The 27,147-nt window shown below is 41.5% G+C and overlaps 2 protein-coding genes across 6 annotated transcripts; one reads left to right on the top strand and one right to left on the bottom strand.

Moving 5' to 3' along the window:
* Positions 1-104: 104 nt before the first annotated feature.
* LOC118794405 (putative E3 ubiquitin-protein ligase UNKL) lies at positions 105-21,127 on the bottom strand. Of its 5 annotated transcripts, none has more exons than XM_036552652.1 (16): positions 20,996-21,127; positions 19,715-19,924; positions 11,856-12,032; positions 9,115-9,248; positions 8,574-8,709; positions 7,972-8,089; positions 7,396-7,480; positions 7,111-7,277; positions 6,264-6,452; positions 5,231-5,293; positions 4,421-4,598; positions 3,583-3,675; positions 2,056-2,289; positions 1,484-1,698; positions 830-1,087; positions 105-512 (listed from the first exon to the last, which is right to left on the bottom strand). In XM_036552652.1, exons 1-16 carry the CDS (start codon positions 21,058-21,060, stop codon positions 357-359), a joined length of 2,478 nt encoding a protein of 825 aa, XP_036408545.1. In that variant the 5' UTR covers positions 21,061-21,127; the 3' UTR covers positions 105-356. The 5 variants fall into 5 exon arrangements, with proteins under 5 accessions (XP_036408545.1, XP_036408546.1, XP_036408547.1 ...); XM_036552653.1 differs by having other exon boundaries at positions 1,484-1,680; XM_036552654.1 differs by lacking the exon at positions 20,996-21,127 and adding an exon at positions 20,316-20,363.
* A 2,245-nt stretch (positions 21,128-23,372) lies between these two features.
* LOC118794186 (histone H3.3A) lies at positions 23,373-26,192 on the top strand. The gene is made up of 4 exons (XM_036552384.1): positions 23,373-23,438; positions 24,638-24,788; positions 25,057-25,210; positions 25,738-26,192. Exons 2-4 carry the CDS (start codon positions 24,661-24,663, stop codon positions 25,864-25,866), a joined length of 411 nt encoding a protein of 136 aa, XP_036408277.1. The 5' UTR covers positions 23,373-23,438; positions 24,638-24,660; the 3' UTR covers positions 25,867-26,192.
* Positions 26,193-27,147: the final 955 nt, after the last annotated feature.

Raw genomic sequence — 27,147 nt, 5'->3', positions numbered from 1 at the left:
TGTTTGACTGATACTTTTAAAAGTTCATAAGGAGACCATAATTAACAGTCAAAAGGGGACACTACAATATATATGTACACCAAATCAGAGATGTCATGGGGCAAACTAAATGCTTTTCAAATATTTTATGCAAGTCATCATTCAAAAAAATTAAATAAACTATTTTGGAAAATTCCAGGATCAACCCATGTGTCAGTCAAACACCATTATTTATTTTCTGATCAAACTATCAATTCACTACATGAAATACTGAAAAGACAGAGAGAAATTGCCATTCTTAAATTGTAAGCATTATGCATGTATTAGTAGTTCTTCAAAGGGCTAAATCCATAAATACCATCTTGAATAGTTCTACATCACCACTTCAGTATTTTTGTCTTGCAGTAAGGGCATTCCGTTTTGCTAGGTGCGCAGTTCTCACACAGTACATAATGCTGACAAGGTTGCAGGACTATGGAACGATCATGCTTTTGGCAAACTATACATTTCTTTGACTGAAGCTGATATATTACCTGTGTGTTGAGAAAAGAAGAATTAGTATCTGTCACATCTCTAAAAAGTGAACAAAGATCATTCAATGCACAACGTGTTTCACACGGCTTCCCTGGAATTAATTTTTAGTAATTTACTAATTAATTTCACTAATTTTAAATGTAACCCGCATGTCTACTGTACAGACATAACAGTATGATAATTATAACTCATGAACTTATTTGTGTTTTCTCTAACCTGTGTAGCTATTCATTTCATTACTGGTTGAAAATGGCATGGTGTCGAATTAGGCTGTGTGTAACTGTGAAAGAGAATGCGGAGGTCTGGTCGTTCTTACCCCGTCTATGAGGTCTAGGTCTGTTCGCAGCTGGCTCTGGATGGAGTGAAGCTTTGGTAGAGGGAGCTGGTCCAGCTCTCCATAGCTGCGCAGAAGGGGCACGCTGGAGGACCTGCAGAGCGTGTCGAAGTCCTCCTGGAGCTCCTTCAGCTTGCGCTCCGTGTCCTCGCGCTTCTGGGTGGCCAGTTGCCGCTCCGCCTCGGCGGACTTCGCCTGTTCTTTCGCGTCCTGGGCGTCTTTCTGCCAGGCTTCACAGGCCTGATGCAAAAAAAAAATGAACATTATATTACTGCAATTTAGCAGACACTTTTACCCAGAGCAACTTACGTAGGTTGCTTTTTTTTTTTTTTTTTACACATATTATCCATTTATACACTTGGATATTTAGTGAGACAATTTTGGGTGAAGTACCCAAGTACCCAAGGGTACAGCATCATTGCCCTGACCGAGAATTGAACCAGCAACCTTTCGGTTACGAGCCCTGCTCTTTACCATTATGCTCCACTGCTGCCCAAATAAAACTCTAGATCTTTCCCTGGAGGTTGTTACGTTCACACAAACTTCAAACGGCACAATGGCAGGGTAACCTCCACCACACTGTGTAAGCTGGCAATACACATGGACTCTGTCACAAACAGACGAGGTCAAACTGACCTGTTTGACCTGCTGCCAGGCCTCCTCCCACTGCTTGATCTTCCTCTTGGCCTCGTCCAGCTCCCTGAACATGCGTGCCAGGTCTGCGCTGCCGGAGCTCATGGTGGTGGAGGTGACGCTGCTGAACACCGGGGATGGGCTGGGAGAGTAGCTGCCGCTCACAAAGTCCCATATACTGCCAGAGCCCCCATTCAAACCTGCAGGGGAGGAAAGACCTGCAAAACCTGATGCTGACCTCCCAAATGCAGCGATGGTGTTCTACAAACAACATGTTATCCCCAGCTTAATTAAAGCTCACTGCAAACTGATAGAATAAATAACAGTGTCTGCTTCCACTAATCCCCCCACTAATCTGTGCCAAAAATGTGATTTTAGCAGAAAATGGCACTCTATTGCCTCAAGGTTACCAAGATAAATTATTTTAAGAAGTGCACAAAAAACAATTTACAAATAAAACACTTCAGATATCTTAAAAATAAACGGGATCTTGTGATGAGAAAATTCTCTTATTTATGGTCTGACTGCTTCCTGCTGAATGTGTTTAGAGAGGGGAATGCTCACTGCAGCCTTACCCAAGGAATTCTGGGAGGAGGTGGAGGTTCCCAGAAGGCCATGCTCTGTCTTGGTGGGCGGGGCTGGGGGCTGACACTGCTGAGGCGCCATCCCTGATAGGACAGACTGGGAGAGGGACTGGGACAGCGAGCTGAGCGGGGAGGCGGAGAGCGAGGAGGATGACTGCAGAGAGGAGGAACGTGCCAAAGAGCCGGGGATGTTCACAGGGGCTGATCCTCCTAGCAACCTCTGATCTGGGGAACACACACAAAACATTTTATTTTCACTTTTCTCTTTTCTAACTTTTCCCTCTTTTTTTAAACCCTTACTTTGGAAGTGCCAAATGTGAATTAAGTATGCAAGGCTGTGACACCATCTACAGGAACAGCATCACTGGATGCAATCCCCTGATACACTATTCACAGCTGCCAATGGCCATTTTGACACTACAAGACCCACAGTGCATTAAAAGAGAATGAACACTTATCACTGTAATGAAATGTAATGATCAATGCATCTGTCGCTGATGTCAACTGAACAAACTGCAGGTGCCTGAAGAGTCACTAGAGGGTGCTGAAGAGTGGTGTTACAAGGAACCCTGGCTGACACAAACCCACACTACCCTTGCAGAATGAAGCGAGTTATGTTCCTTCACAGCAGACTCCACGTCACTATTAGCTACTGACACAGCTCTGACTCAGACTATGTTGTCTTGGGCTGTAGGGCTCGCCCTGTGCCCAGAGCAAGCACCGTTTCTAGATGAGCCCATTAGAAGTCAGAAAGACAGTGTCATGAAACCCACAATTGTTTCAAGACATAGCTAACAACAAACGTGTAGCTCTGTTACTGAATAATGTTATCTTGAAACCTGACACAGTCTGTCTTGTTTGTCTAATTGGTGATAAGGAGGTAAGTTTTAGTCAGCCAACTGGTTTTTCACTCAAGATACCCTCACAAAAATGTATCCATACTCTACAAGCATAGCCATAACCCATAAGTGTTTTCCTGATGACATACCCTAAAATCATGTTTTGGAGAGAATATGCTAGGGATGCATTAGAATTCAATGGGAAATATGCTGTTAGTCAATGATTTTCTGTAATCTACATTTTTTTGTGAAGGACACAAAAACAAATTAACACAAGTGGACATTACTGCCAGGGACTCAGAATTATCAATCATTAAAACAAAACTGCTCGAACTACCAAGATCATTTATGCAAAGTCACCAGCCACATAACTACCAGCACCTTTGATATGCTTTTCAAATAGAGATAAAAGAAAGTACATTTTCACTGTTATCGCACCAAAAAGGCAAACTAGTAAGACAGACAGCAGCTCAAACAAGTCACATCATTTACTGGTTTACAAACTTATGTTTTAGGTGATTCATTAGTGCAGCTTTGGTACACAAGTGATTTACAAAACATTTACCTGTGCTTATGCTATCCTCATTCATCTTGTCAAACTGACTTACCAAAAGGAAATGTAAGGTGCTAGCCATCCACTGACAATTGCCCAATAACAACAATAAAACAATGCTCTTACTTGTTAAACCAATGCCATTATTTTCTTGTTCCTCTAATTCTTTATCAAGAGAAGCAACATTGATGTCACTGAAATTCAGATCAAGAGCAGAACCTGAAAAAGAAAAAAAAAACAGTAAGACATTTGACTGAAATTAAAAAAAGGCCTACTGCAATCATAATGAACAAATACTGTATTCTGCCATCCAAAACAGCTGCCACATTTAACAAAGTGAAAACTGATGCATCATATTCTACAACAATTTTAATCTGAAGCCTCAATAGCATATATACTCTAGAAGACCATCTACATTTGCTCATTGCCAGCAGCTACATACTGCAGCCAACAGTACTGAGGCAACACGCTTCATGAACTCATCAGCAGAATAGACCGTCATAAAAGCTTGTCTAATGAGCTTCGCGGCACGGCCTAATTGTTTTACATACTCAAAGGAGGAGAGGGAAAAATTACAGCCTACCTGGGAGTCTCCACAGAGAGCGGGTCTGCACTCGTGCTGACTCACTGTCTGCAGCAGCCTGCTCAGAGCCTACACACACACTCACACACCCATTCACTCTCAGACTGCTCGCGCACACAGCAGCTCGTCGCAGGCAGCGGGAGTCACATGACTGCTGCTGGTGCCTCCTAGTGCTGCAGAGGCACCACAGACTCCCTCACGCTGCCCCCCGGCTGCAGCTTCACAGCGGGAGCCGTCGCGGTCTGCTGAGGTCTGTCTGAGAACGAGCGTGTGCTTTCGGCCCTTCCTCCTCCACAGGAAAACGACTGCATTCTAACGCAGGAAACTGCACCGCGCCGATGTTTGTATTTAGGCGCGGTTCAACGTCAGGTTGGGACGTACCTATGACTGACTCCACGGTGTTGCTCCCGGGATAGAAAGGGGTGGCTTTTGCATTCATGGTTGACAGGGTGGTGGGTGACGAGCTGTCTGAGCCAATACTGGAGGCCAGGCTGGAGGTTATGCTGGAAGTTATGCTGGACGCCAGAGGGTTTGTCACTGAGAATACACTGATAAGGGTCTGAAAACCAAAGAACAAAACACTTACTGTTAAGTGTGCATTACATACAGTCAACAGGGATTTTTTTTAATAAAAATATAACTGCTGGGCGCTACCCCCTAGACAAGGAGTTATAGATGGGGGTAACAAGGCAGGCCCTTTTCAGTGTCATTTTTTTCCATATAAAATATTTATCAAACCATATGTTATGCTCAGGGACCCAAAGGTTTCAATGTGAAGTTACATCTGAGCAAAATTCACAATGTCAACACCTATGGCATGTCCTGAGACTTAAACCTCAGTGGCCATGTTCACAGACAGGCTTACAGTCTCATCTGAAATTCACTTATACATATTTAAAGTCCATGCCTGCAAAAAATATCTAAACAAAATTTAGTTGCAGCACAAAGAGACACCCACACAGGCCAGTTTTCTCAGCTTGAGTCAAGTAAGGCAACTCATCAATCACAGTGATTTGACATAATGCCATGTAACACCTCCTTCCTCAAGAGCAGCTCGTCAGACTCTGCTTCCATTGAACAGGCAAGATATACAGCACCCAGGGTGAAAAGCAGTGTTAAAACAGAATTTAAAAACAAAACATATAGTCAGATGAATTATTATATGAAAAACTCAGTACTATCATCTCTCACCTGTTTGTCTTGGTCCATTAACTTTTGATTACCATCAACGGGATATCCCTTCAGGTTCTTTGCCTGAAAACAGACCACAGATTCATTTGATCAAACAACATGTGTAATGGATGTCAGACTCATATGCTTCTTTAAGAGAACAAAATGCAGCAAACGTTCAGTCTAACATCTGGAGTGTAAAAAAGGAGGGAAATAACTCTCAGTTCTTTGGATTTGCAAACAAAACAACACTTACAGTGAAATACATTTCAATTTACCATACATTTAAATATCATATGATAATCAAAAGTCAACCACAGGAAAGTTCTACATGATCTTTGTTTGCATATGCATTTCAAACTGAACTCTGATATGACAAATCTGACAGACATGATGAGCCAACTGATTATTAGGTCTTCGTATTAGTAACTGGTTTTGTTTTATGCTTTTTAAAGATGTAGAGACTGGGACAAAGCAAAAAAAAACAACAGCCTGAATGAACAGCGCAAACAAAACTCTATAGTTCTGAATGAGACAGCAGAGACACTGCTGAAATGCGCTACAATACAAGACATGAAAGCACATGTGACAACATGAAGCACACATTTATGTAAGACCTGCCATTCTGCCACTTTATCAGCTTAATACTCATAGTAAGTCAGTAATTCACCATAACCTGTGTGAAGTTTAGGATTAAGATTTAAATCTGAAAACCGGTTCCCAGTTCAGCTTTTTAACAAGAACCCAACTTCCTGTGACAACAGAACTTTGAATAGGCTTATTACACAAGACCACAGGGAAGGCAGCTAGCTGATGACTGTTCATTAACAAAAAATAAATGCAATTAAATAAATAAATAAATAAATAAATAAAAGAAAACGCAACAAAATTAAACAGGAAAGAACTGCATAATCAATTAAACCAATTAAATCATTTCAAATGCAAATGAACTGAAATTGTTGGAGCATGCACAGCAGTGTGTTTAAGCCCTACTCTCAGCTGGCTGCACTGGGTTTCCCAGGCAGGAGAGAGAAAGAGAGCGGGCTTTATGTACCTGGTCCTCACGCTCAAACCCCGGCGCTTTGGGATAGTTAGACGTTGGAGATGAAACACTGGACGTGGTGGACTCTGAACATAAACTACCGTTAGTAAAGCTTTTGGGCCTGCCGATGGGTCCGATTGGGGACAATGAACTGTTGCTTCCTGAGCTTGACGTTACAGTCGGACTATTAGAGCATGAAACCTGAAGGAGAGAAGTACACAGGATCTTAATGCCTCAGAGCCAGCCAGACACGCTTATCTAACTTCCTTCTGTACAGCCAGTCACTAGGAAGACTGCTCAAGCTGCGAAATGTTGTTGGTTTTAAAGAGGTGTAACATTAATATCTGTTAAACAACAAGCTCTGTGAATGAAATTAGTGAATATTTGTCACAGGCACAGAACACGGTGCTATCAAGCCATTTCTAGCTATCTCCCAAGATGCTCAACTTAATGAACAGCTGGTTTAATTTGGTCAGAGTTATGCAAATGAGATTAGGGGCAACTGCATGTCGAGAGACTGCCATGAACAGCAGGACCACACTGAGGTGAAATGTGAAACAAACAAAAAAAAAAAACATAAAGCTCGGAAGAAAGAAATGTAAGATCAAAATCAGTAAAGAAGCACACCTCTTCCTGCGACAGGGTAGGAAACGACACAGAGCGCGTGCAGAAATGGTATGAGGTAGCGCAAAAGGCTGCAGGGTCACAGCTGGGTCGGTCCTACAATCAACACTGAGCCTGACAAAATACATTATCTCTAGAGCTGTATATATACATCTCCACAGAGGGCTCTTGAGGAACGGGAGAGAAACGGGAGGGAAAGGCAGAGGGAGGAGGTGGAGGCGGATCTCACACATACGCTGGCGGTTTGGCCGTTGTTGCTCGCAGTGCTGGTGATGGGGTTTGCATTGCCTCCCAGCTCGCTGGCGGGACACTCTGGATACTGCTGGCTGCCCAGCTTTGACTGGGAGCCCGTGTGCATGACGGTGAGCAGCGAGTTCATCGTCTCCTCTGTGGAGGGGATCCCTGAAACCGAGCACACACAGGTGGCTCCTTTCAGCACTGACAGAGGGGCTTTGAGCTGAACGCTCCAGAAATTGGCAAAAAGGGGAAATGAAGGGTGTTGGGTGTAGACGAAACTTACGTTCCACATGTGCAAATGCGCAGAAGGGACCCCTCGGACAGTAACCAGTTTGCCTCATGTCGTTGCACTTTGTGGATTTATAAATCTGAAGAGAAAAAGTCAGCAGAATTTTACAAGTACCAAAACACAACTGGGTGGTTAGTTAAAGGGTAATGCCAGTGAGCAGCTCAAAATCACAGATTCCACACAATGACAAACGAACCAACCTAGCATGTATTCTGTATCAAAGTGATCCAGAGCATTTTGAAGTGAGTGAAAACCTGATTTGCAAATGTAATTTTCAGAGAAAAGGGGAGGTAAAGCATTGTATTCTGGGCTTTGTATAAGGGTGTGACAGCATTAGGAAAGCATTTCAAAGTGACAGACACCTACTATCATAAGAAAAAACTACAAAAATCTTTACTGTATTGGTTGTCAACATTTCAGAACTACATACCTTAAACAAAGCTTGCTGATGATACTTATAAAAAGTACAGCTGTTCAATTTTAAAAATATCTGAGATATCATCCTGCATTTTGAGTCTGCAGCCCCCCACTCGAACCCTGCAGTGGAAGAGCCAGGCCGGTGTCACTCACCTCGGGGTGGAACTGCTGTTCTGTGCGGGAGTGGCAGTATTGGCAGCTGTCTCCGCTGTCACACTTTGAGGGCTCTCCCCATTCATCCCCATGCTTCACATTGGGGCACGGCGTCGACCTGACACAAGCGTATTTATTCAAGCTCAAATAAAATGAAATAAACTGGACATTCACACAGTTTTTTTTCAGACATATCATCTTCATACAGAGCCAGCTAAAAGTCTGGACACACCTGATTATGATAATGGGAAACACCCATTCAAAGACATTTTGATCTGAAGATGTATGCTTAAATGCTTGAAATTTGTTTCTTAGACAATATAAATAGTGAAGCTGATGCCTATGTATGAATTTCTTTAAAAAAATTTTAAAATTATTTTGTGTACTTCAAAAGTGTAAAATTTAAGATAGTTCGGATTTGTTTAACACTTTTTTGGTCACTGCATAATTCCATTTGTGTTATTTCATAGTTTTGATGTCTATACTATTATTCTAAAATGTGGAAAATAGTACAAACGAGCCCTTCTATGAGTAGGTGTGTCCTAACTTTTGACTGGGTTTGTATGCAAGTGCTAATTGAGTACAGGTGTGAATGCTCCTACCTGTACTTGAACTTGCGAGGATTCCTCCTCCTGTCTCGGCTGTTGTGGTAATGCGGGCAGGCATAGCCCTGTCTGCAAAGCCGTGGAGGCTTGGTGCACTGATCCGTTTTGTAGTTTGCCAAAACAAAGTTGGTGTCTGTGTAAGACAAAGAGTGCAAAAGTGAACAATAGGTCTTAGCTTATGTTTGTCATGAGAAAAGTTATTGATTAAATTGTCTTAATTCCCTTTTTCAGGATAGATGTCAAGAAGACGATAAAACTGCCATATTGACTTTGCCCCACAAGATGGCAATATTTCCCTTGAACACATTTGAAACTGCTTTGATGTGGGAAACGGACTTTTGGTAGCACGTACAAACGTGACCAACTTTATTACATATATCTGTATTTGAAATCAGATTATATAATCACCTCATCCATCCAATACACAGCTAGCTGTGCAAGCACCTACTGTCTGCATGTACAGTCCATGCTGGAAGCAGTTATGCAATTGAAGCTGAATATATTTTAAGTTTAAATTTAAGTGAGCTGACAGCCTCACCCTGCCACCGGGGGTCCTCTGTGAGGGTCTTCTCGATCATGGCCTGGCTGGCGAGCACTCCAGGCTGCAGGTCAGGGATGCCCTCCCCTGCCCCCAGCTGCCCATTCTGAAGAGCCTCCTGTGCCTGGATCTCTCTGTGAACACACATTCATTAAAGACCCTAAGGATCACAATACTGTTACAGCTTTAGCCAAAACACTGCGACCTGAAAGGCCCATGACACAGGAACTCAAGACTGATCCTACTGCTCTTCACCTTCCCTTTAGGATCTCATATCATATTCTACCTGACTGCAATAGATTACTCAAAGCAGTATTGTTAAACCCTAACTGTCAAGTCATTATGGCTGTGTTTCAAACCAAGTGAGCAAAGCAAGTGTAAGGAAAGAGTCCATACTTCACGAGGGGAACGGTGTTATTTGGGAGCATGTAAGGGAGTCCATAACAGCTAAACAATTCTGAGGGAGCACACCTTTTATTTGATGTGAGACTCTCACTCACAGTGATTAAAACTGATTGAAATCAGTGGGCAAGTTATACACTGTAGCAAAGGGCAGTCATTTGTGTATCTGGCTTTACTGAAAAAATAGGCTAATGATTGGTATAAAACATGCTGCTTTTCTAACTCTTGATAAATGTTGCTTGATTCATAACCACTTGATAAGCATTGACATCCAACTCCGAAGTCATTTGTTAACATTTCTTTGCAATTTTACAGCAGAACAAGCACTCAGCCTGACAAGCCACTATTGTGTGATTGCTTGTTGTGCTTGTTGAAAAATCATTCATATAGTAGAATTCAATACCATCTGTGGAAAATCTGGTAAAATATGGTGCCATTGTAGAAGAGAAGTGTGTACAAATATGTACCCTGGGGTATCACACCAATTAATCTTGGGGTCTCCAAGTGAAGCGAACATGCATGTACACTTGGTTGTAGGGAGCAATCCAAGTGAAAGCCGGTTTTTCTCATTTGGGACACCCTTAACCACGTGACAACACCATTTTTAGGGAAAGTGCTTAGGGCAAGTGAGCAGAAATGCTATTTGGGACACAACCTATATCTGAGAAATGTTTTACAAGATGCCAGGAATTTCAGCAAAATCCAGTGCAGTGACCATACCATGTAACTGCTCAGTACATCTCTTGCTATGAGACAACATCCCAGGCAGAAACCCCCACTATCTTGAAAGTATTGGTCGAACCCATGACCCATGAGCTGGGTTTTACAGGTATTAAAAAAAAACGGGTAGAATAATGACAGCAACAGTGGGGAAAGCCAGAAAAAACCAATATGTTGTCTACATGGGATGGGTAATTCACTACCTAACACCTAAACACCAGCTGTTCCGATGAAATGGCCTACTAAACAAATGACATCACAAAAAAACTCCTTTACTCAGCCAACAGGCTGAGCCTCAGGGGTTTGAATGGAGTGGAATTCCCCTGAGTTTTGCTGTGACTTGTCACTTCCTTTTTCTGCTGTAATTGTCATGAGACTGAGCTCTCTCTCTTACTGGACTATGACTGATTGCCCTTCAGTCACAACTGTGCAGCAATCTGACTGACTCTAAAAATGTCTGATACATGATATAAACATTTTTATGACTAATCATGAAACAAAATACAGCAATTTGTGGTCTTATAAAGACAGCACATATGTTCAAAAGGCTATTAATACAGAGATAATAAAGAGATAAAATAGATAAGAGATGAATACAGATTACTGCTTAAGGGTGTGACCAGAAATGTCAGAGTAATTACGGTCTTAGTTATTTAATAAACACGCCTTTTGACAAAGTATTGCCTGAATGAAAGTCTCTTGGCACAGCTATAATTTTTTTCACACCATGTTTTAGCACTTGGCACTTAAGCTGCTGTGAATAATCCCTCAATGCACTTTAATTGTAGCCTCTGTAGAAAACAAATCAATTAGAAAATAATGAGATAAAGCCTCCCATTAGCAGGAGGACTGCTCCAGGGAGGGAAATAATTTACCAGCAACAATCCTTCTGCAGGGACTACCAATGAATCAACACTTCCTGCAGCCACGAGTCAACACTCACAGCAACGTCTGAAGACAGCACTCATTTCAAATTACTCCACACACCCACAGGAAAATGAACACTCTGCTTTTAAAATTACTCCCCTTAACTGCATTCTAGGATTAATAAATCATTACTGGGAGGCCAAAGCGTATGCATGCCCCTTTAGATCCAGCCAAGATGAGAGAAGGTGAGGGGATTCCTGCACTTCGGAGGCAACTGAGCAAACGGAACAGATTAAACAGCTTTCATTCTTGCTGAGTGTCTGTATATACATTCCTGCATTACATTAAAGATGCTCTTATCCGGAGCAATTTACATAGGTTACATTTTTTACATGTTATCCATTTATATAGCTGCATATTTTACTGAGGCAATTCTGGGTTAAGTACTTTGCCCAAGGGTACGGTTGCAATGTCTCAGCAGGGAATCGAACCAGCAACCTTTTGGTTATGAGCCCTGCTCCTTACCACTATGCTACACTGCAAATATACACCGTGTTAAGCGCGCTGCTGTTCCTTTTCCAAAGATGCACAGCATCATGTAATCTGCAGACTCTCACAGATACCATGGACAAGGTCCACCAAAAATGTTCTCTATTCTATTCTTCATTCACTGAAGGTACTGTGCAGGCCTGGGGCAGTAGGTGTGGGCGGAGTGTGTGCTTCAGGAGTCTCCATGGAGAACGGGGGGGTACCTGATGTCATAGACAGGGGGCCGCAGGTCATGTGGGCCGTGTGCGAAGGCACAGTGCAGGCCGTTCTTTACACAGTGCCCGCGGGTGTCTGTCTCGTGGATGCAGGTGCCAGTCTTGTAGTAGCGCAGATGGTATTTCCGCTCTGTGTCACCTGTGGTTCGGTGCAGGTACGGACAACTGTGCAGTTGGGAAAGAGAGAGGGAGACAGAGAGCGAGATCAGGACAAAGAAATCATGAAATAGTTTTAATAACGATTACACACACACACATATTGTTGCTACTATATATCCAACCCACCCACACACACACACACACACACACACACACACACACACACACACACACACACACACACACACACACACAGAGTACTGTGTTCTGTTCACTGAAATGGCAAAAACTTACAAGCCAAATTCTTCAAATATTTACAATACATCACCATGAACATTTAACAACCTATCTGAAAAAGGCTGAGCCATTTTACCATTTTTTTAAATTAAAATCAAAGAAAAAGCCCTACCATTACACACCATCTGAAAAAGGTTACCGTATGTTTTCAAAATAAAACAAAAGGACATTTACCACACAGCAGTGCTCTAAACACCTGAGTACAGCATTTCAAGAAACCTGCAGTGTTTGGGTGAACGGGTCCCTGAACACATCTCTGATGAGGTGTGACACAGGCCTGCTGGAAGCAGCGGTGTGCAGTGCTGCCGAATGAGTGGGATTAACACCGTGCCGCAGGGCTTTCCTGGAGGTGGGCCAGGGCCATCGCGCTTTGTAGCGCATCACAATCGAGGGCCGAAAAACAATACCGCTACTGATTCAAGTGGCGCCCACTCCACTGGAGTAGCCTGCATCACCGAACCCTCACCTGCTCAGAATCACGATAAACAGAGAAAAAGGGAGACCACACAGCACACGCAGCATGACCTCCGCTGACTACGGTACCCGATTCACTGTGCCTGCAGAGATCAGTCTCAAAAGAGCCCTCAACACACAAACGCCTGTCAATTTCCATACTGTCAGCCCAATCCGTGCAACCAGCTATGCGTCCGACACATTCTCTTGTGCATGTTTTTCATTCATCCATCTTTAGACAGCGGGACGACACTTAGCAGTACTGGTAGGCGAATAACACTTCAGGACTGGTTTTCAGAAGCGGGACGCGAAATCGTGAGACATAAACGCTGTAGGATTTCGATCCTTGCTCGGGGGCGGAAAACAGCGGGGTATTCGATATGCAAATGAGAAAATGAAGTATGACAATAATAACGCTGCCAGTGCCAGCTGTGGGTGTCAAAGGAATGTGACAAATCCTCTGCTGTATGGAGCCAGCAATGCCACAAGCTTTAATTTCGAGCTGAGAGAGATGCGGTTTAAACAAAAACAAGCAGAACATATAAGAAAAGCTATTCCAGCTGCCGTGTCGATTCATGCAGAAAACATATATTTAGACCAATAATCTTCACACATACAGCAGCAGCAGCAGCCTATTCAGACAAGAACAGTTACTATGGCAACAGCCGCCGATGTCATTGGGGAAGGCTGTCACTAAGAGCAAACTCCTTTTTTTTTTTTTTCTTTCCCCCTCCAGTGAATCGAGAGGGAGTTCCTGCAGCACGCGCTAAAAAATGTTCCTCCAGCTGGGGTTGGCCTAAAGGTGTGTGCACGTTTTAACTGTCAGCGTCACCTCCATTATGACTTCAGCGTAAATGGAGGCATAAACACCCCTTTGAGCTTGTGCTCATCTGCCACAGTCTCTCTGTAGAATGCAGAAAGACGAGACCATGGTGAGGACCCTGCAGTCCCTCACACACAGCCGTGATGCGTCAAAAACAATCACAATGACATTACCCAGCATAATTCTGCTATTTAACAATATTTTGAAAGCAAGGGATTGTGTTCCTTCAAAGGATGAAAGGCTAAGTTTTACTGCAAATTCTGTGCTTCAATAGCAACGTCCGCCCCAGACAGTCACATCATTACTGCTTTAGAATACTGTAGAATTTGCCACCCCGTCTTCCCTTCACAGAGTTAAGCTACTGCCTACATTCTGCATCCCACATGTTCCTGCTGGTTCTAAGAGAGCTTCCTCCAAATTTGGCTAGGTACAACATTGTCTTAGATCATCATGTGGAAAAAACATAAGTGCAAAAATACCGTTTCGTACTTATTTTTAATTCCTGGATTTACTTTTTTTTTTAAAGATAAAACCCAAAAATTATGGGTCTTTATTACAGAGCAATAATTACAACTGACTACAAGTTTCACTGACTTTGTGAGACTTGGTTCTGGAAAAGTAAACACCTAAATGGTTTGACAAATCATGTCAAATACATGGACAAAGCACCAACTGCTGATGCATTAACTGGACAATGTTCTGTTTCACATAAATGAGCAATAAGAGCTAGAGACAAGTTCTGCAATGATCTTTCACCAAAGTGTAGTTCTTTTGGATGTGCACATTTTCCCTTGTAACACTCAAACTGATTTCATTAGAGCTGAGCCTGCGATTTCACTTCTATTCCTACCCCAAATTGTCTTATGTCTGTGCAGATCTCTCTTTTCTCCATAGGCAGTGACCAACAGTCTACCACTACATGCAGGCTGGGCCAGAGACTGGTCAGAAGAACAACTGTTCTACCTGATTTTAAACGTGGCGCCATTAGGGAATGGGAATTAGAAAGGCATTTTATTTCCAGCACAACAGCTGCGCGTTAGCTAGAACTCTGGTTCCCAGGAGGCACTGAGAATGAGGCACACAGGCTTGTCAGCTGTTCTATAAAGAGATGGTTAATGAGAGAGCAGAGAGGCCCTTAGAAGACCCAGCATCACAGGCGGGAAGAGTTAGCAGAGTGAGCAAATAAGGAATGGGTGTGTGTCAGGATAGAATTCTAAGTGAGTTGTCTTTCCCCCAATGTGAGTTTAGATGCTCTGGCTGTCACGATGCAAACTTAAAACGGCTGGGTCCATCAATCACACGCTGAATGACTATCCGTCTGGCTGGCTGGCTCCCTAAAGGCAATATCACACTCCTTGTTTTTCCACTATATGCCAAATGGGCACTTATTAGGTGATCTACTGAAGTAGCCTAAGTCACTGAGATGATGATACTGGATTGAGACACTGAAAAAAGAGTGCAAACAGTCTCAATTTTTTTTTTTTTTTTAATTTTCTTTTGTACTCAACTCAACTTCTCTCATGTGCATCAAAGCTGCCAGGCTACTTCAGTACTTCAGGCTGAGAACATACTGTTGGCTGTACTAACAAAACATGGCAGGCTACCTGATCTCCTGTGTGTAGCAATTTATTACAGGAAAATGTCTATGTGATAAGCCTGCCCTTTTTCTCACGGGTGTCCAAACAGCTGTCCAAAATACTACTTTATGCCATGTCTTTCCACTGCTTTGTCGTGAGCGGGCTAAAAGTAAACTACAGCTGGTCTGTGCTGGTGCCTCACAGCCCGTTACACAGTGCACCTTCCCTCTCATGAGGAAAAGACACACACAGTACAGTGGATATTTTCTAGTCAACATGGGGCTGCTAAAACTAAAAACAAACAAATGAAAAAAATGAAGACACCTCATGACAGCCTCACTGGGATGAGATGAACCAAACTAGGCTGTAGCACAGAGGGGCTTTGAGCACGTCTGTTCAATTGAGGGCTATTACACCATTTTCTGAAGTGGCTACTAGATGGATGTTTGTGATGACCCGCTGACCAGGGGGAACTTCCCCAAAAGCGTTAACGCAACTTACACGGGGACTGTGTACATGACCAGTCTGAACCGCATGCTACATGCTTCTCTTCACTCTCCATTTGACACCACCTGCTCCTCTTGATAAGATCTGAGCTCTCATTGCCCCTGTGCAGATGACAATACCTAGAAATCGGCTTTAAAAAGCAAACATCTAGACACAGATGCAGGAAACAGGTTCACAGAACGTCTGTGGGAACATTAAGGTAAATTAGTATAACCCATAAAGCAATGCATTTTGGGTGGAATTACCTTTATATGCTCACACAGGATTAAGAAGAAAGAATGCTTATTAGTCTAAAACATTTAAAGTCTGAAGAAGTTCTGCTGCATTTCTAATATAAATGCACAATGTATCCTCACTCTTTAAACTATACATCCTCTCAGCTTTAGGACCTCAAGCTGATCTCTGACATGAAGACCCTTTAATGCATGCATATTAACGTATAGGGTGATGTATATGGGTTAGGTATCTTGGTGACATTAGCATTAAAGCGAAGACAGTAATGCAAAGGCTATTCTAACAGAGGAAATGTAACTTCTTTAAACCATTTCTTCATGTTGGTCACATGAGAAGCAGACAACACATTGGTGTTTGGCAACGTTACACCCCATTCAGCCTACAGGAAAGAACCGGCCCCAACCAGTAAATTCCCAGATCAGTGGCGAAACCCTTCTCAATTACCATACACATGAAAGCATCTTAAACCGGTTGCCACCGGCCCTCCTGAAAAGATGGTTTTGCGTGGAACAGAGACAGGTTTGAAAAGCTTCATGTGTTACTCTTATACCTTATAAACCTCATTCTTTCAACACATTCTCTCAATCACATAAGCAGACACTTTCTGATTGGGCGGTGAGTGGGTGGATGAATGGTTGCAGTAAACTTCAATGCATTCAGTCTGAACCTGTTCCAAGTGTCTGCAGTGTGAAGAGAAGTCTGTATTATATGCTACCTGCACTGCATGCAACTGACCTTGATACCTCTGCTAACTAAATACTTTCTATTCTAGCTAGACACAGATGCATAATTAATTTATTCATTTATTCATCCTTTTGAAGTCTAACCCGCCATCGCTCCATACCATGGAAGACCTCAAAAAATACGCCTCCAGAGCAAAGGAAAATGGCAGATTAACATTACAGGTGATGCGCAGGACACAATGGGGCGAATCACTTACCTGTAATTAATCTGAAAGAGGAACACTGCACCTTTTACCATAGATCAAAGTCTGTAATCATCATCTATGTGCGAGGATAGAGTCATTACAATGGACAGAATAAAGAATCATTCAATAATCAAACAAAAAGTAGACATAAAGCACTGTATGACATAAAAGCAGAGCAAAAAAATAAAGTTACATCTTATACTGCCCTTCTTGTGCTGAAACAATAGAGGTTACATGTGAGCATATGGCATATATGGTTCATAGGTTGTAATCCAATCTAATTCACCTTTACAACACTATACTACATCTTATGAAAAAAAATCTATCCATTATGCCAATTCTATCTTGTAGTCTGTCAGTTTACAAGATGGTGACAGAAAGTCTATTTTTGATTTCCCTTCGAAAAGTATTTTCCATACAGATCAGAGGGGGTTTGATTACATGTGAGGAAATTGCTGTGACACTGTATAGAGGTCATTACAGTCCTTTTGAAGAATGACTCCTGTGGACTTTTCAAATGCCCTGTGAAATATCTGTGTTTAATACCAGCTTTACACATTTCCAAAATTCAGACATACTAACTGCATGGTGTATACACCTGGATATACCAAAGCTACCCAAACTGTGAAGCAGGTTAAAATGAAAGATTTTGACTGGAGTCAGTCTTTAAGCCTTACTCATACCTCGCAAGTCTTTCTGATGTCCAAACGGTACGTATTGGTTTTACCCACCAAAGAAAGAGTCATCCCAAGTGCATACACCGTTTGGGAAAGTCTCCTGAAATTACCCCCAACCGTTTCACTTACTGTTTTCCAGAACATATGAGTAAACCCCTGGGGATTCTGTATAGTTGTTTCCAACGTCTCACTCAAGACCCATCTTTACTTGGAAAACAGCTTCAAAACTGAATACAGAGAAAACATAAATTTTCAAATAATGGTTTTATTAATATAAACAGTGGACTGACTTTACTTACACAGCAGGAAAATAACTGAGTGAAATTAGGACTTGGCCTATTTTTGTTGATACATCTGCCATTGGTTCAATTTTAATAATGTGAATACTACACTGTGCACATGTTCTAATGACAGCATGCAATATTTGTGTATATACCATGTCATACACCAACTCATCACTGTTTCTTTCATACACCACTGAGGAAAACTAACAGCACTTGGAATTTTGTCCCTTAATATTTACATTTGCTTGTTCTTGAGAAAGCCAGGAGCTTTTTCCATTAAATCATATTGCAAAATCATTGCAACTACATGTTTAAAAGTGGAATTTTGTCCCTTAATATTTACATTTGCTTGTTCTTGAGAAAGCCAGGAGCTTTTTCCATTAAATCATATTGCAAAATCATTGCAACTACATGTTTAAAAGTGACTAAGTGTAAAGACAATAGGCAAAGGCCATAAATCACAATATGTCACTGCCTCTTCCCATTTCACGAAAACTATGGTAAGAACTACAGCACTGCAATTCGTACATTCAAGGGTCATTTAACAATAAAATCAAACAAGCATCTCAAACGTTATTTAAATACTGAAACAGCGTAAACCAAGTGACACTATATTATATTAACTGTCTAGGTGACTTTAACCTAGCTGTCTGGGTTCTCTTCCGAAATCCGAAAAGTACATACAAATTCTGACTTCCTCACAAAAATGTGCACTTAGCTACGCTGTTTTAAAAAACAGGGCGTAATTCAATCTATCACAGCAGGACCGATTAAACTGTGAAAGGTAGGAGTTTAGATTTCCTTACAAAATTTATGTTCAAGACCTTTCATATCGTTAACATAAACTACCTGGAAGAACAAAAATCACGACTTAAACACCTACACACACACACGTTGTTTGAAAAAACAAACAAAAAAAAACTCGAAAACTGCTCATAGGAAACAGCGTAACGACAAACACTTAAGACTGCCCCCATTTCAGTGGACTTATCTTAATTACACACACTGTAGGAATGGTAACCGCTCCACATACTGGCCAATAGCGAAATGCTCTGCCCGGGGGAGGCTCAATCAGAAGCAAGTAAAAAGGGGGTGTGTGCGTCTACCATGCAAAACAAAGCCACTTCACGTTCCCCCGTTTTAAACGGCTCTGCTTTCGCTTCGAATCCGAAAAACGTGTTAACTACAGAAATTTTCGAAATGGCCAAAGCTATGGGGGGACGAGTAACTCAAAGCAGACCACAGTTCCGTATATGAAAGAGTCCGAATGTGGCGAATTCCTCATCCAGCTTGCAGTGAAAACGTGACAAAAGGGCGTGCGTGCTGCTGCTGCCTTATAACAATAGACAAGACAGCGACAGCACCGCGTGCAAAACCATCGACCAAACTGCGTTCACAGCAGTATCATTAATGACTACATTTCAATATTAGTGCATCTTCATTCAAGCAGCCCGCTGACACCACGTCTTTGCTAGTATCCGAAAGCTATTTAGCTATTTATATTTGCATGGAGACCATGATATTTTGTTGAAGATTCGAATATAGCCATTAGGTATTGCCTGACTTGGCACGTAAGGCATGCTACCTCGAATGAATGACAGGACAGCAAACCACCTTACTACAACTCAACATCACTTACACATTGAACGGAAAACGTAGGCACGTTGTCGTAAGAACATGTTAAAAACAGATGGCGTTAGTAATCTACCTATCGTAGCATATATAACACAATCAATGTACAAGCAGGAAAGCAATTTCTCACCACAGTTATATTTGCTTGGTATGCACCACTCCATTTTCTATTTAGCTAGCCAGCCAGCTTGTTTATGTCAAAGCACTGTCACTTCTGCAGAAAATATCAGCTAGCTACATGTAGTTAACAAAAACACGTATACAAAACAGGATCCTTAAAAATATAAAGAACACTGACTAAATGAGCGAATTAATTCTCTGTAGTATATAACTTACTCATCTCCGTCTGGACAAATGCCTGTTGTTTCGTCGTACTTGGTACAGTAAACATCAGGGCTGTAGTTAAACGTGCCGTCCCTTCTTCTGATCGGTCGTCTTCTCCGCTGGTTTAAGAAATGCCAGTGGAAACACGTGAAAGGTCTATGTTGGGTACACTTATGTTGCAAAAACAGTGGACATTGCTCGGTCCTAAACTCCTTTAAATAGCTGCAAAGGGAAAAAAAAGTAACGTTAGCGTCAGGAAACGTTATTTAAAAACCATCTTAAATTGAACAGCAAAATTCCATTTCAACCTTGGGTTCACAGACATTTATTGTAGCTAATCTTCACACACTCAAAAATCAATTACAGCGATTTCAACACGCTGACATTTCCGTCGTGTCGGACTTCTGTTTTATGGCTCGCTGTTACTAAATCAATCGCATTCTGTCCAGCTAGTTTAGCAGTGGAATAGCTGAGCTATCGGTGGCTATCATACGTTAATTCTTCCGATATCTTCCTCCCGTAGCTAGACTAATAGTTATCATGCCATGTAACTATTAAACAATTTTGCAGTCGCACGGTGAAATATAGAACATAACTGCTGAACATAACCAACCAATTTTCACTGTTGCTCATTGTTTCAAGTAATGTCAGTCCAAGCTGCCAAAAGTCTACTTGTACTCACGCTACTTGGCTATTTCCATAGCACTTACGCACAGTTTTAGGCGCAGAAGCTATTTTGACGGCTTGAGCGTACGTCAACAAAGACGCGTAGAGATCAGTAAATTGGGCCGAGGTGGAAGACGGAAAAATAAAGTAAAAATCAAGCTCACTAGCTGTAAGATAGATGCGATGAACAACTAACTAGTTCTTTTGATTTGTGCTGACAATACAGTCAGCTAGTCAAGAATCAGCTTTTAGGCAACTAGGTAAAGGATTTATGAAATGTTCTCATATTCAGCTAGCCAGCTAATAGCTAGGTAGCTAACGTTAGCTACCAAGCAAGCCCCGAATTGTTCAAATAAACAAAACAGCATTGTTATTTTCGTTTTAGTGGGTTTTAGTTATTAAGTTGCTATTGAGCAAGCCACCAACCACTAGCTACCGAGTTTGATACCACGCTACATAGCTAGCTAGACTATGTGCATTGGTAAGAATTTACAAAAGGAAAAAAGCACCATTTTAACACGCTCTGGACGATGAAATTGCCAGCGTTTCGAAATTGCAACGAACAGCTGCGCACCACCATCGATTTTTAAGAAGCGATTTTCTCCCAGTAACAGTCTCTTTACTTACGTATAGTGGGTCGGTTTCTCGGTTTGAGGAGAAGCGCTCGCCGCCGTTTTCGAAACCGACGGCATTTTCAGTCAAAACAATATAAAGCGCCTGCGCGAAGGCCCGCTCCACTCCTCGTACTCTCCTACGCTGCAGCGGGGCAGCATGGGCAACTGGCGGGACAAACAAACAATTCAGATAAACCGTGGTCCCCAACCTTACTTCGGCCAAGGTACAAAGGATATCATTTTGACGCACTGTATGCCGGCGCTTTCGAGTTGGAATCACACCTTGTCGTTCAAACTTCACTCGTACTGTGTGCCTACAACCACATGAAAAAATATCTGATTCATATGAGTGAACTATCTTCGTGTCATTTCGAAAACCATATTGTAGGCATCATCAGATGCAGAGCGTTCCACCTTATATTTCGCCGATAAATTAAGTTATACTATTAATTTATATTTATTTATGCTATTATTTATATTATACTATAACTAATTTATATTCTAAGTGGGATTCTTTGTTAAATGTTTATGCATAATTCATTTATGCATAACTCTTGAAGAATTAAAACGTAATCGGAGGCTCGCATGCATTCTTCCATCAAATTACACTGCTGCATCATGCTTTCATGTCGTTCAAAAGAGCGGAATATCAATGGAAACTGATCTTTCTTAGTGCTTTCCTGTGTGTGTGTGTGTGTGTGTGTGTGTGTAAGTGTAAATCTGTCTGTATGTATAGTAATGTCTTTTTCTCATCTTATGTCTCGTTTTGGTTACATGTCTTTTTGCACCTCCGCTCTAATTTGAGCGTGGTTACTGGGAAGACAGTGTGCAATGGGGCTACCTGAAATTTGTCAAGGCTTACAGGCAGCAAAAACTGTTGGATATTCTTTTTTAGACAGGATTGGCTGATCCACACCAATCCAAACTGTCGTACAGTAGGTGGCAGTAATGCCCCGTTTGGTTTACAAACTGTCAATAAATGAAGAAATGTTAGAGGAAGAAGTGAAAAGATGGGAAGATGAGGTAGAAAGGAGTATGTGCAAATGTGCATGATATTGTATACTTGGAGTATATTAATGTGTCTTGTGCCTAATTTAGATGTGTATGCCATTCAGCAATATAGGATAGCATAACAAAACATAGGAAAACCATTTATTATTGACACCATGATGCATGCGAAACGTACTATATAAGCAAGGTGTCAGTTTAATATAACGATAACAGAAAATACTAACAATGGCATTCACTGTTGAATGGGTGACAATCTGACAAGGTATTGTCGACATAATGTCCCATAATGTCCCAGCTTTTCATTTAATAACTTATGTTGGTATGTTTGGATTTTTTTAGAACTAGAAGACTGTACTTCAGGTTCTGATTATGGTTTTCAATGGTTATAAAATGCATTAATAGGTGTAAAGGGTTCAATAGTTTTATCATACAAAATAATTGCAGCAAGAAGCAAGATACTTCTGCATAAAATTATACGGCAAATTCAAAGATACAAAGGGCATAATTAAAATGACGCAATGTCTTCTCCTCTAAATGGTGAAGAAAAATAACCAGTTTTCTCTCCACTGAATAATTGACATAACTAGGAATATCTGCCTCGATTAAGATGAAATTAAACTATCAGTTATTGTCTAGTTAGCCTATATCATTGGAAGGTGAGGGTTAAGAAAATGAAGCATCATTAATTCCCATGCCTTTCCCCACTTTTTATCTTCTTTGCATTTTGAAAGACGATCATGCAAATAACCACAAGGCTGTCAAACCCACAAGTCTGTGACTTTGACACTCTCCAAGAGCACATCTAGTATTTATGCCTGAGAAAGGTGCTAAATATGAAATGAACACGGAAATAATGATAAACCTATAAGCAGAAACAATTTTCTTTTTTTTGATAGCTGTATGACGCGTTGCCACGGACCAAACTCTAACTTCATATGTATATAAAATCAGCAGTAGATTTGTTAAATTGGCTTAGGGCAAAAGTGTGGAAAGATGTGCAACGTTTTTTTTGCAACCATATTTGGCACAGTTGGTCATGGCAAGGAACGACACATATCGGCAGTCTGGAAACTGGAATGAAATTGGGCAATGCTCCTAAGAGTTATGCCACTAATATGGTGCCAAAATATATGGCCTTCCGTCGTTCAGGCTTATTATTCGTTGTACAGTTTTTTGGACGGTCACATGCCTTGCATAATTAAATACGCATCTACGCGGCTACGTCCTTCCAACCGCTACCTTAAGAGGATGGGCGTTCATGTTAACCACGTGAAGTCGTAAACCAATGCGAAAATAAAGGGGGGGTTACGTACTACAACGTACTATAACGTCACTTCGATATAAATACCGACCCAACCCCCCCCTGCGCTACAGTTCTTGCTCACGCTGAGAAAGAAGGAGGTGTGTTTCAAGTGCAGGTGATCGAATTTATTGAGTCCAACACAGTAAGTACTTATAATGCAAATACAAGCTAATTTCCTTATGTTTATACATTGGTTTTAACATTCAAAAAGTATGATGTCGTAATAGTTACCTCTTAGTTTTATAAACTGTTCATTGGAGCTTTTAAACAACAAACGAGCTAGCTAGCTAGTCACAGTCTAGCTAGCCAGCGTGTGGCACGGTACAGGATGTTTTAGATATGATCTTAGTTTGCTGTTTTTGAATATGTATGCTGATAATGTTATAGCTTTTCTCAAAATCAGCTGACTGTTAGCCGAAACATTTAAGTTTAGTTGGCAGTGGTTGTACCAAATAGTCTCAGTACTCGAATGCATGCTGGTGTAACGTTAGCTAGCAAGCTAAACAAAGCGTTTGTAGGAAATTTTAGTTCACTTAAGGCGCCATGATTGTTAACGTTAGCTAAGCAGTCATATAGCCTTTCACGTCTAGTGTAGGTAAACGTTGTCAACGGAATCTACCGTGTAGTGAGAGTGGCTAGGTAGGCAACGACTACATCCTTGTTTAGTTAACGCCACATGCTCGTTTAAACACTCTGTAGAGCCGCTTGATATTTTTGTTGCTCATAAACCCCAGATGGTCCACAATAAGGCAACGGACGTATGCGATCCGCCATTTTCCATCCGCTTAAAGTTGGCAAGCCTGCAGTTTTGTTCTGGGGGGAAACCAGCTAACGTTAGCTGCTTAAAATGATAGTCGCCTGGTAGCAATATAGTGCTTCCTCCTACACAGCCAGCAGATTTAAATGAACTGCCTGTCAGGTAGCTGTGGAGCTGAGAGTAGTGTGCGGTGTTTAGTTGTCTAGCAGACTGTGTTAGCTGGACAATTCGCAACATTCGGCTTAACGTCTGAGGTGTTTCAGTGGTTAGCTTGTCAGCTGGCTATTTATTAGGGGATGCCGCCATTTTGTCCACTGGCAAGAGTCTTGCCTGTTCAGGATCTGGCTAGCGCAGTTGTAGCGAACTCGCGGTGCTACTTCAGCGTCTGTTAACCGAGCTGTCCAGTGGTTATGGCTGCCGTGGATTGCTCCTCATTTCAATGATGCGGAAAATTATGGGTCAGCAATGTTCACATCAGAGAAAATGTTTTTAATGCTGCAGATGAGGCGCAATGTTGCCATAGTTAAGTCAGTTTATTGCTGTGTTAGTTGATCTGACGTGACGATCTAATGTTTCGTTTCTAGCGTTAATAACGCATTAAGGCGACATGGCACGTACCAAGCAGACTGCCCGTAAATCCACTGGTGGAAAAGCGCCTCGGAAGCAACTGGCCACAAAAGCTGCGAGGAAGAGCGCGCCCTCTACTGGTGGGGTGAAGAAGCCTCACAGATACAGGTAGAGACCCGCTTCTCCTGCGTATATAGCAGTGACTTTCCATTGTATGCCAGTTTAAGATGGTGTGTAGATATAGCTGTGGAGGAGTTCCAGTGGCTAGATACTATCTTGCACCAGTTATGCATCCTGTGAGATGCTGGTGCCTCCTGCTACATTGATATACTGCTGATAGTTTTGTTGGTGCTGTCAGTTCTCGTATTTTGCAGAATGTGATTACTCCTGTTCATTATGCACGTTAATAACCAAATCTTTCCCTCGCCTATTGAAGGCCAGGGACTGTGGCTCTGAGGGAGATCCGTCGGTACCAGAAGTCCACCGAGCTCCTGATCCGCAAGCTGCCTTTCCAGCGCCTGGTCAGGGAAATTGCACAGGATTTCAAGACTGACCTCAGGTTCCAGAGTGCAGCTATTGGAGCTCTGCAGGTATGAAACCTACTTTACTATTTTCTGACACAGTAGGTGCATGTGGTGCATTACAGATCCACAACAGAGGAGGATCAACATTTTGTGGAATTGCATAGAACTTCTGTCAGCCTCATTCCTCTGTCCAGTCAGATGGGAAGTTTATTGTTGGGACTAAATTTCTGTGACAAGACCTGTGACATTTTGGGCATATTGGTGTCATAATGCTTTGTCATTTCATTGGGAATGGTCTGTCATGCAGAAATATTTTTGTTCTCTTGGTAGACTTTGTCTCTTAGATCTGTTTGTGCCATTACTAGTGCATTGGGACTTTGCAAAGCAGAGGTCTAATATGTACTTGTCTTACCATTGATGTAGCTCAGCATTTTCCCTTGACTGTTGGTGGTACATCCCTGTCTTATGTACTGAAGCTAAGGCTATAAAGCTATTTTATTCTGTTCCAGAAATGGCTCTTGTTCTGTAAAGTGCAGTTGTTTGTGATTGAACAGTGGTTTCTTGAACCTTTATCTTTTTCCATGTGCTTGCAGGAAGCAAGTGAGGCTTACCTGGTTGGCCTGTTTGAGGACACCAACCTCTGTGCTATCCATGCCAAGAGGGTCACCATCATGCCCAAGGATATTCAGCTTGCAAGGCGGATCCGAGGGGAACGTGCTTAATTTTTAAATACTCTTTTCTAAAGTTTGGAATTTTTTTAAATCTTTTATCGAACTGCAAATACCTTTTTGTGTTGAAGTTTTATTTTGTATTTTGTTAGTGTTGATAGAAAACACAGGCTAGTGGTTTACAATGCAAAAAGTAGCATACATTTTGTAAAACATTCCTTCAGACTCCCTCAGGTTTTTAAAATGGCCAATTTTTATCAGAAATTGTACCTCTGGCTTATTGTGTAGGTTAGTTTGCATGCACGAAAGGGGATAAGTTATTAGAGTTGTGTTTTTTTTTTTTTTTGCATTGTGATTATCAGGTTGTATTGTAAATAAACTTTCCACTACCTCACGTGTGTGTGTGTGTGTGTGTTTTTTTGATGCATGTGTTATGATATAATTGATCAGAATGGTTATATAAATTAAAATGTAGGTGCCAGTATGGGCTGCATCCCAGTGTAGTTTCTTTACTGATAAGCAGGCTTAATGCTAATTTTTTCTTCCAAATGCAATTGCACAGAGAAAATGGTTCAACTGCACCATGTTGGTTACTTTTGCATAGAGTGTGGAATGAAACAGACAAACCATTCCAGTAAAAGGGTATTTATTGGATCAGTTCTCGAGAAATTGGTCATTTGTTTACAATAATTTCACATTTCAACTTGAGTATAGAGCACTCAAATTTGCTGTGATGTGAAACTATTTTAAAATAGAGGAAAATGACTTTCAGTAGATCTGTACGCTTAGGTCTATTTAAGCAGTTACTGCAACATACAAGACATTGTCAGTACATGCTTTGCAGATTATATTCAGGGAAAGTTACATACACAACATTTAATATTAAAACATTTATACAGCCAGATATAAACTGATGCCATTCATTTAAACTACAACAATGTCCTTCCACACATCTGAACCGGCAACTTTCTGGTTACAAAACACCACCACATGGCTACTGAAGGATGGCAGCATAATGGGGAGTATTTTGCTGTTACAGACCGGCTCAAAATTGATTTCGTATTACAGTTGTTTCTTTTCCGGCGCACAACACAACTCCATGTAAACCTAGTGTTCTTTTTAAATAACATTGTCCAAAGTAGAATTTTGATATCTTTGAACAGGTGTCCACATAGGTGCAATGGCTGCAATAAATAAAATGTACCGAGACATTGCTGAGATCATGAAACTACCTTTGCCTTTCCTTCATAATTGTCTGGTAGTATATCAGGCAAATGTTTGTGCAGTTTTTCTTCAGACTGCTTGTCCATTACAAAATTCTCTCCAAATATGCAC

Source organism: Megalops cyprinoides, chromosome 19 (assembly GCF_013368585.1).
Source record: "Megalops cyprinoides isolate fMegCyp1 chromosome 19, fMegCyp1.pri, whole genome shotgun sequence".
Lineage (NCBI taxonomy): Eukaryota > Metazoa > Chordata > Actinopteri > Elopiformes > Megalopidae > Megalops > Megalops cyprinoides.
This window is presented reverse-complemented; position numbering and strand designations above follow the sequence as displayed.

Bases quoted from the DNA above. Each gene is read 5' to 3' on its own strand.
- LOC118794405 (XM_036552652.1), bottom strand. From the start codon at position 21,060: ATGCCGTCGGTTTCGAAAACGGCGGCGAGCGCTTCTCCTCAAACCGAG. The intron at 8,710-9,114 runs GTGAGGCTGTCA...TGTCTTACACAG, and splicing joins AGAGGACCCCCGGTGGCAGG to ACACCAACTTTGTTTTGGCA. The intron at 1,088-1,483 runs GTCAGTTTGACC...TTTTTGCATCAG, and splicing joins CCTGGCAGCAGGTCAAACAG to GCCTGTGAAGCCTGGCAGAA.
- LOC118794186 (XM_036552384.1), top strand. From the start codon at position 24,661: ATGGCACGTACCAAGCAGACTGCCCGTAAATCCACTGGTGGAAAAGCG. The intron at 24,789-25,056 runs GTAGAGACCCGC...CGCCTATTGAAG, and splicing joins AAGAAGCCTCACAGATACAG to GCCAGGGACTGTGGCTCTGA. The intron at 25,211-25,737 runs GTATGAAACCTA...ATGTGCTTGCAG, and splicing joins CAGCTATTGGAGCTCTGCAG to GAAGCAAGTGAGGCTTACCT.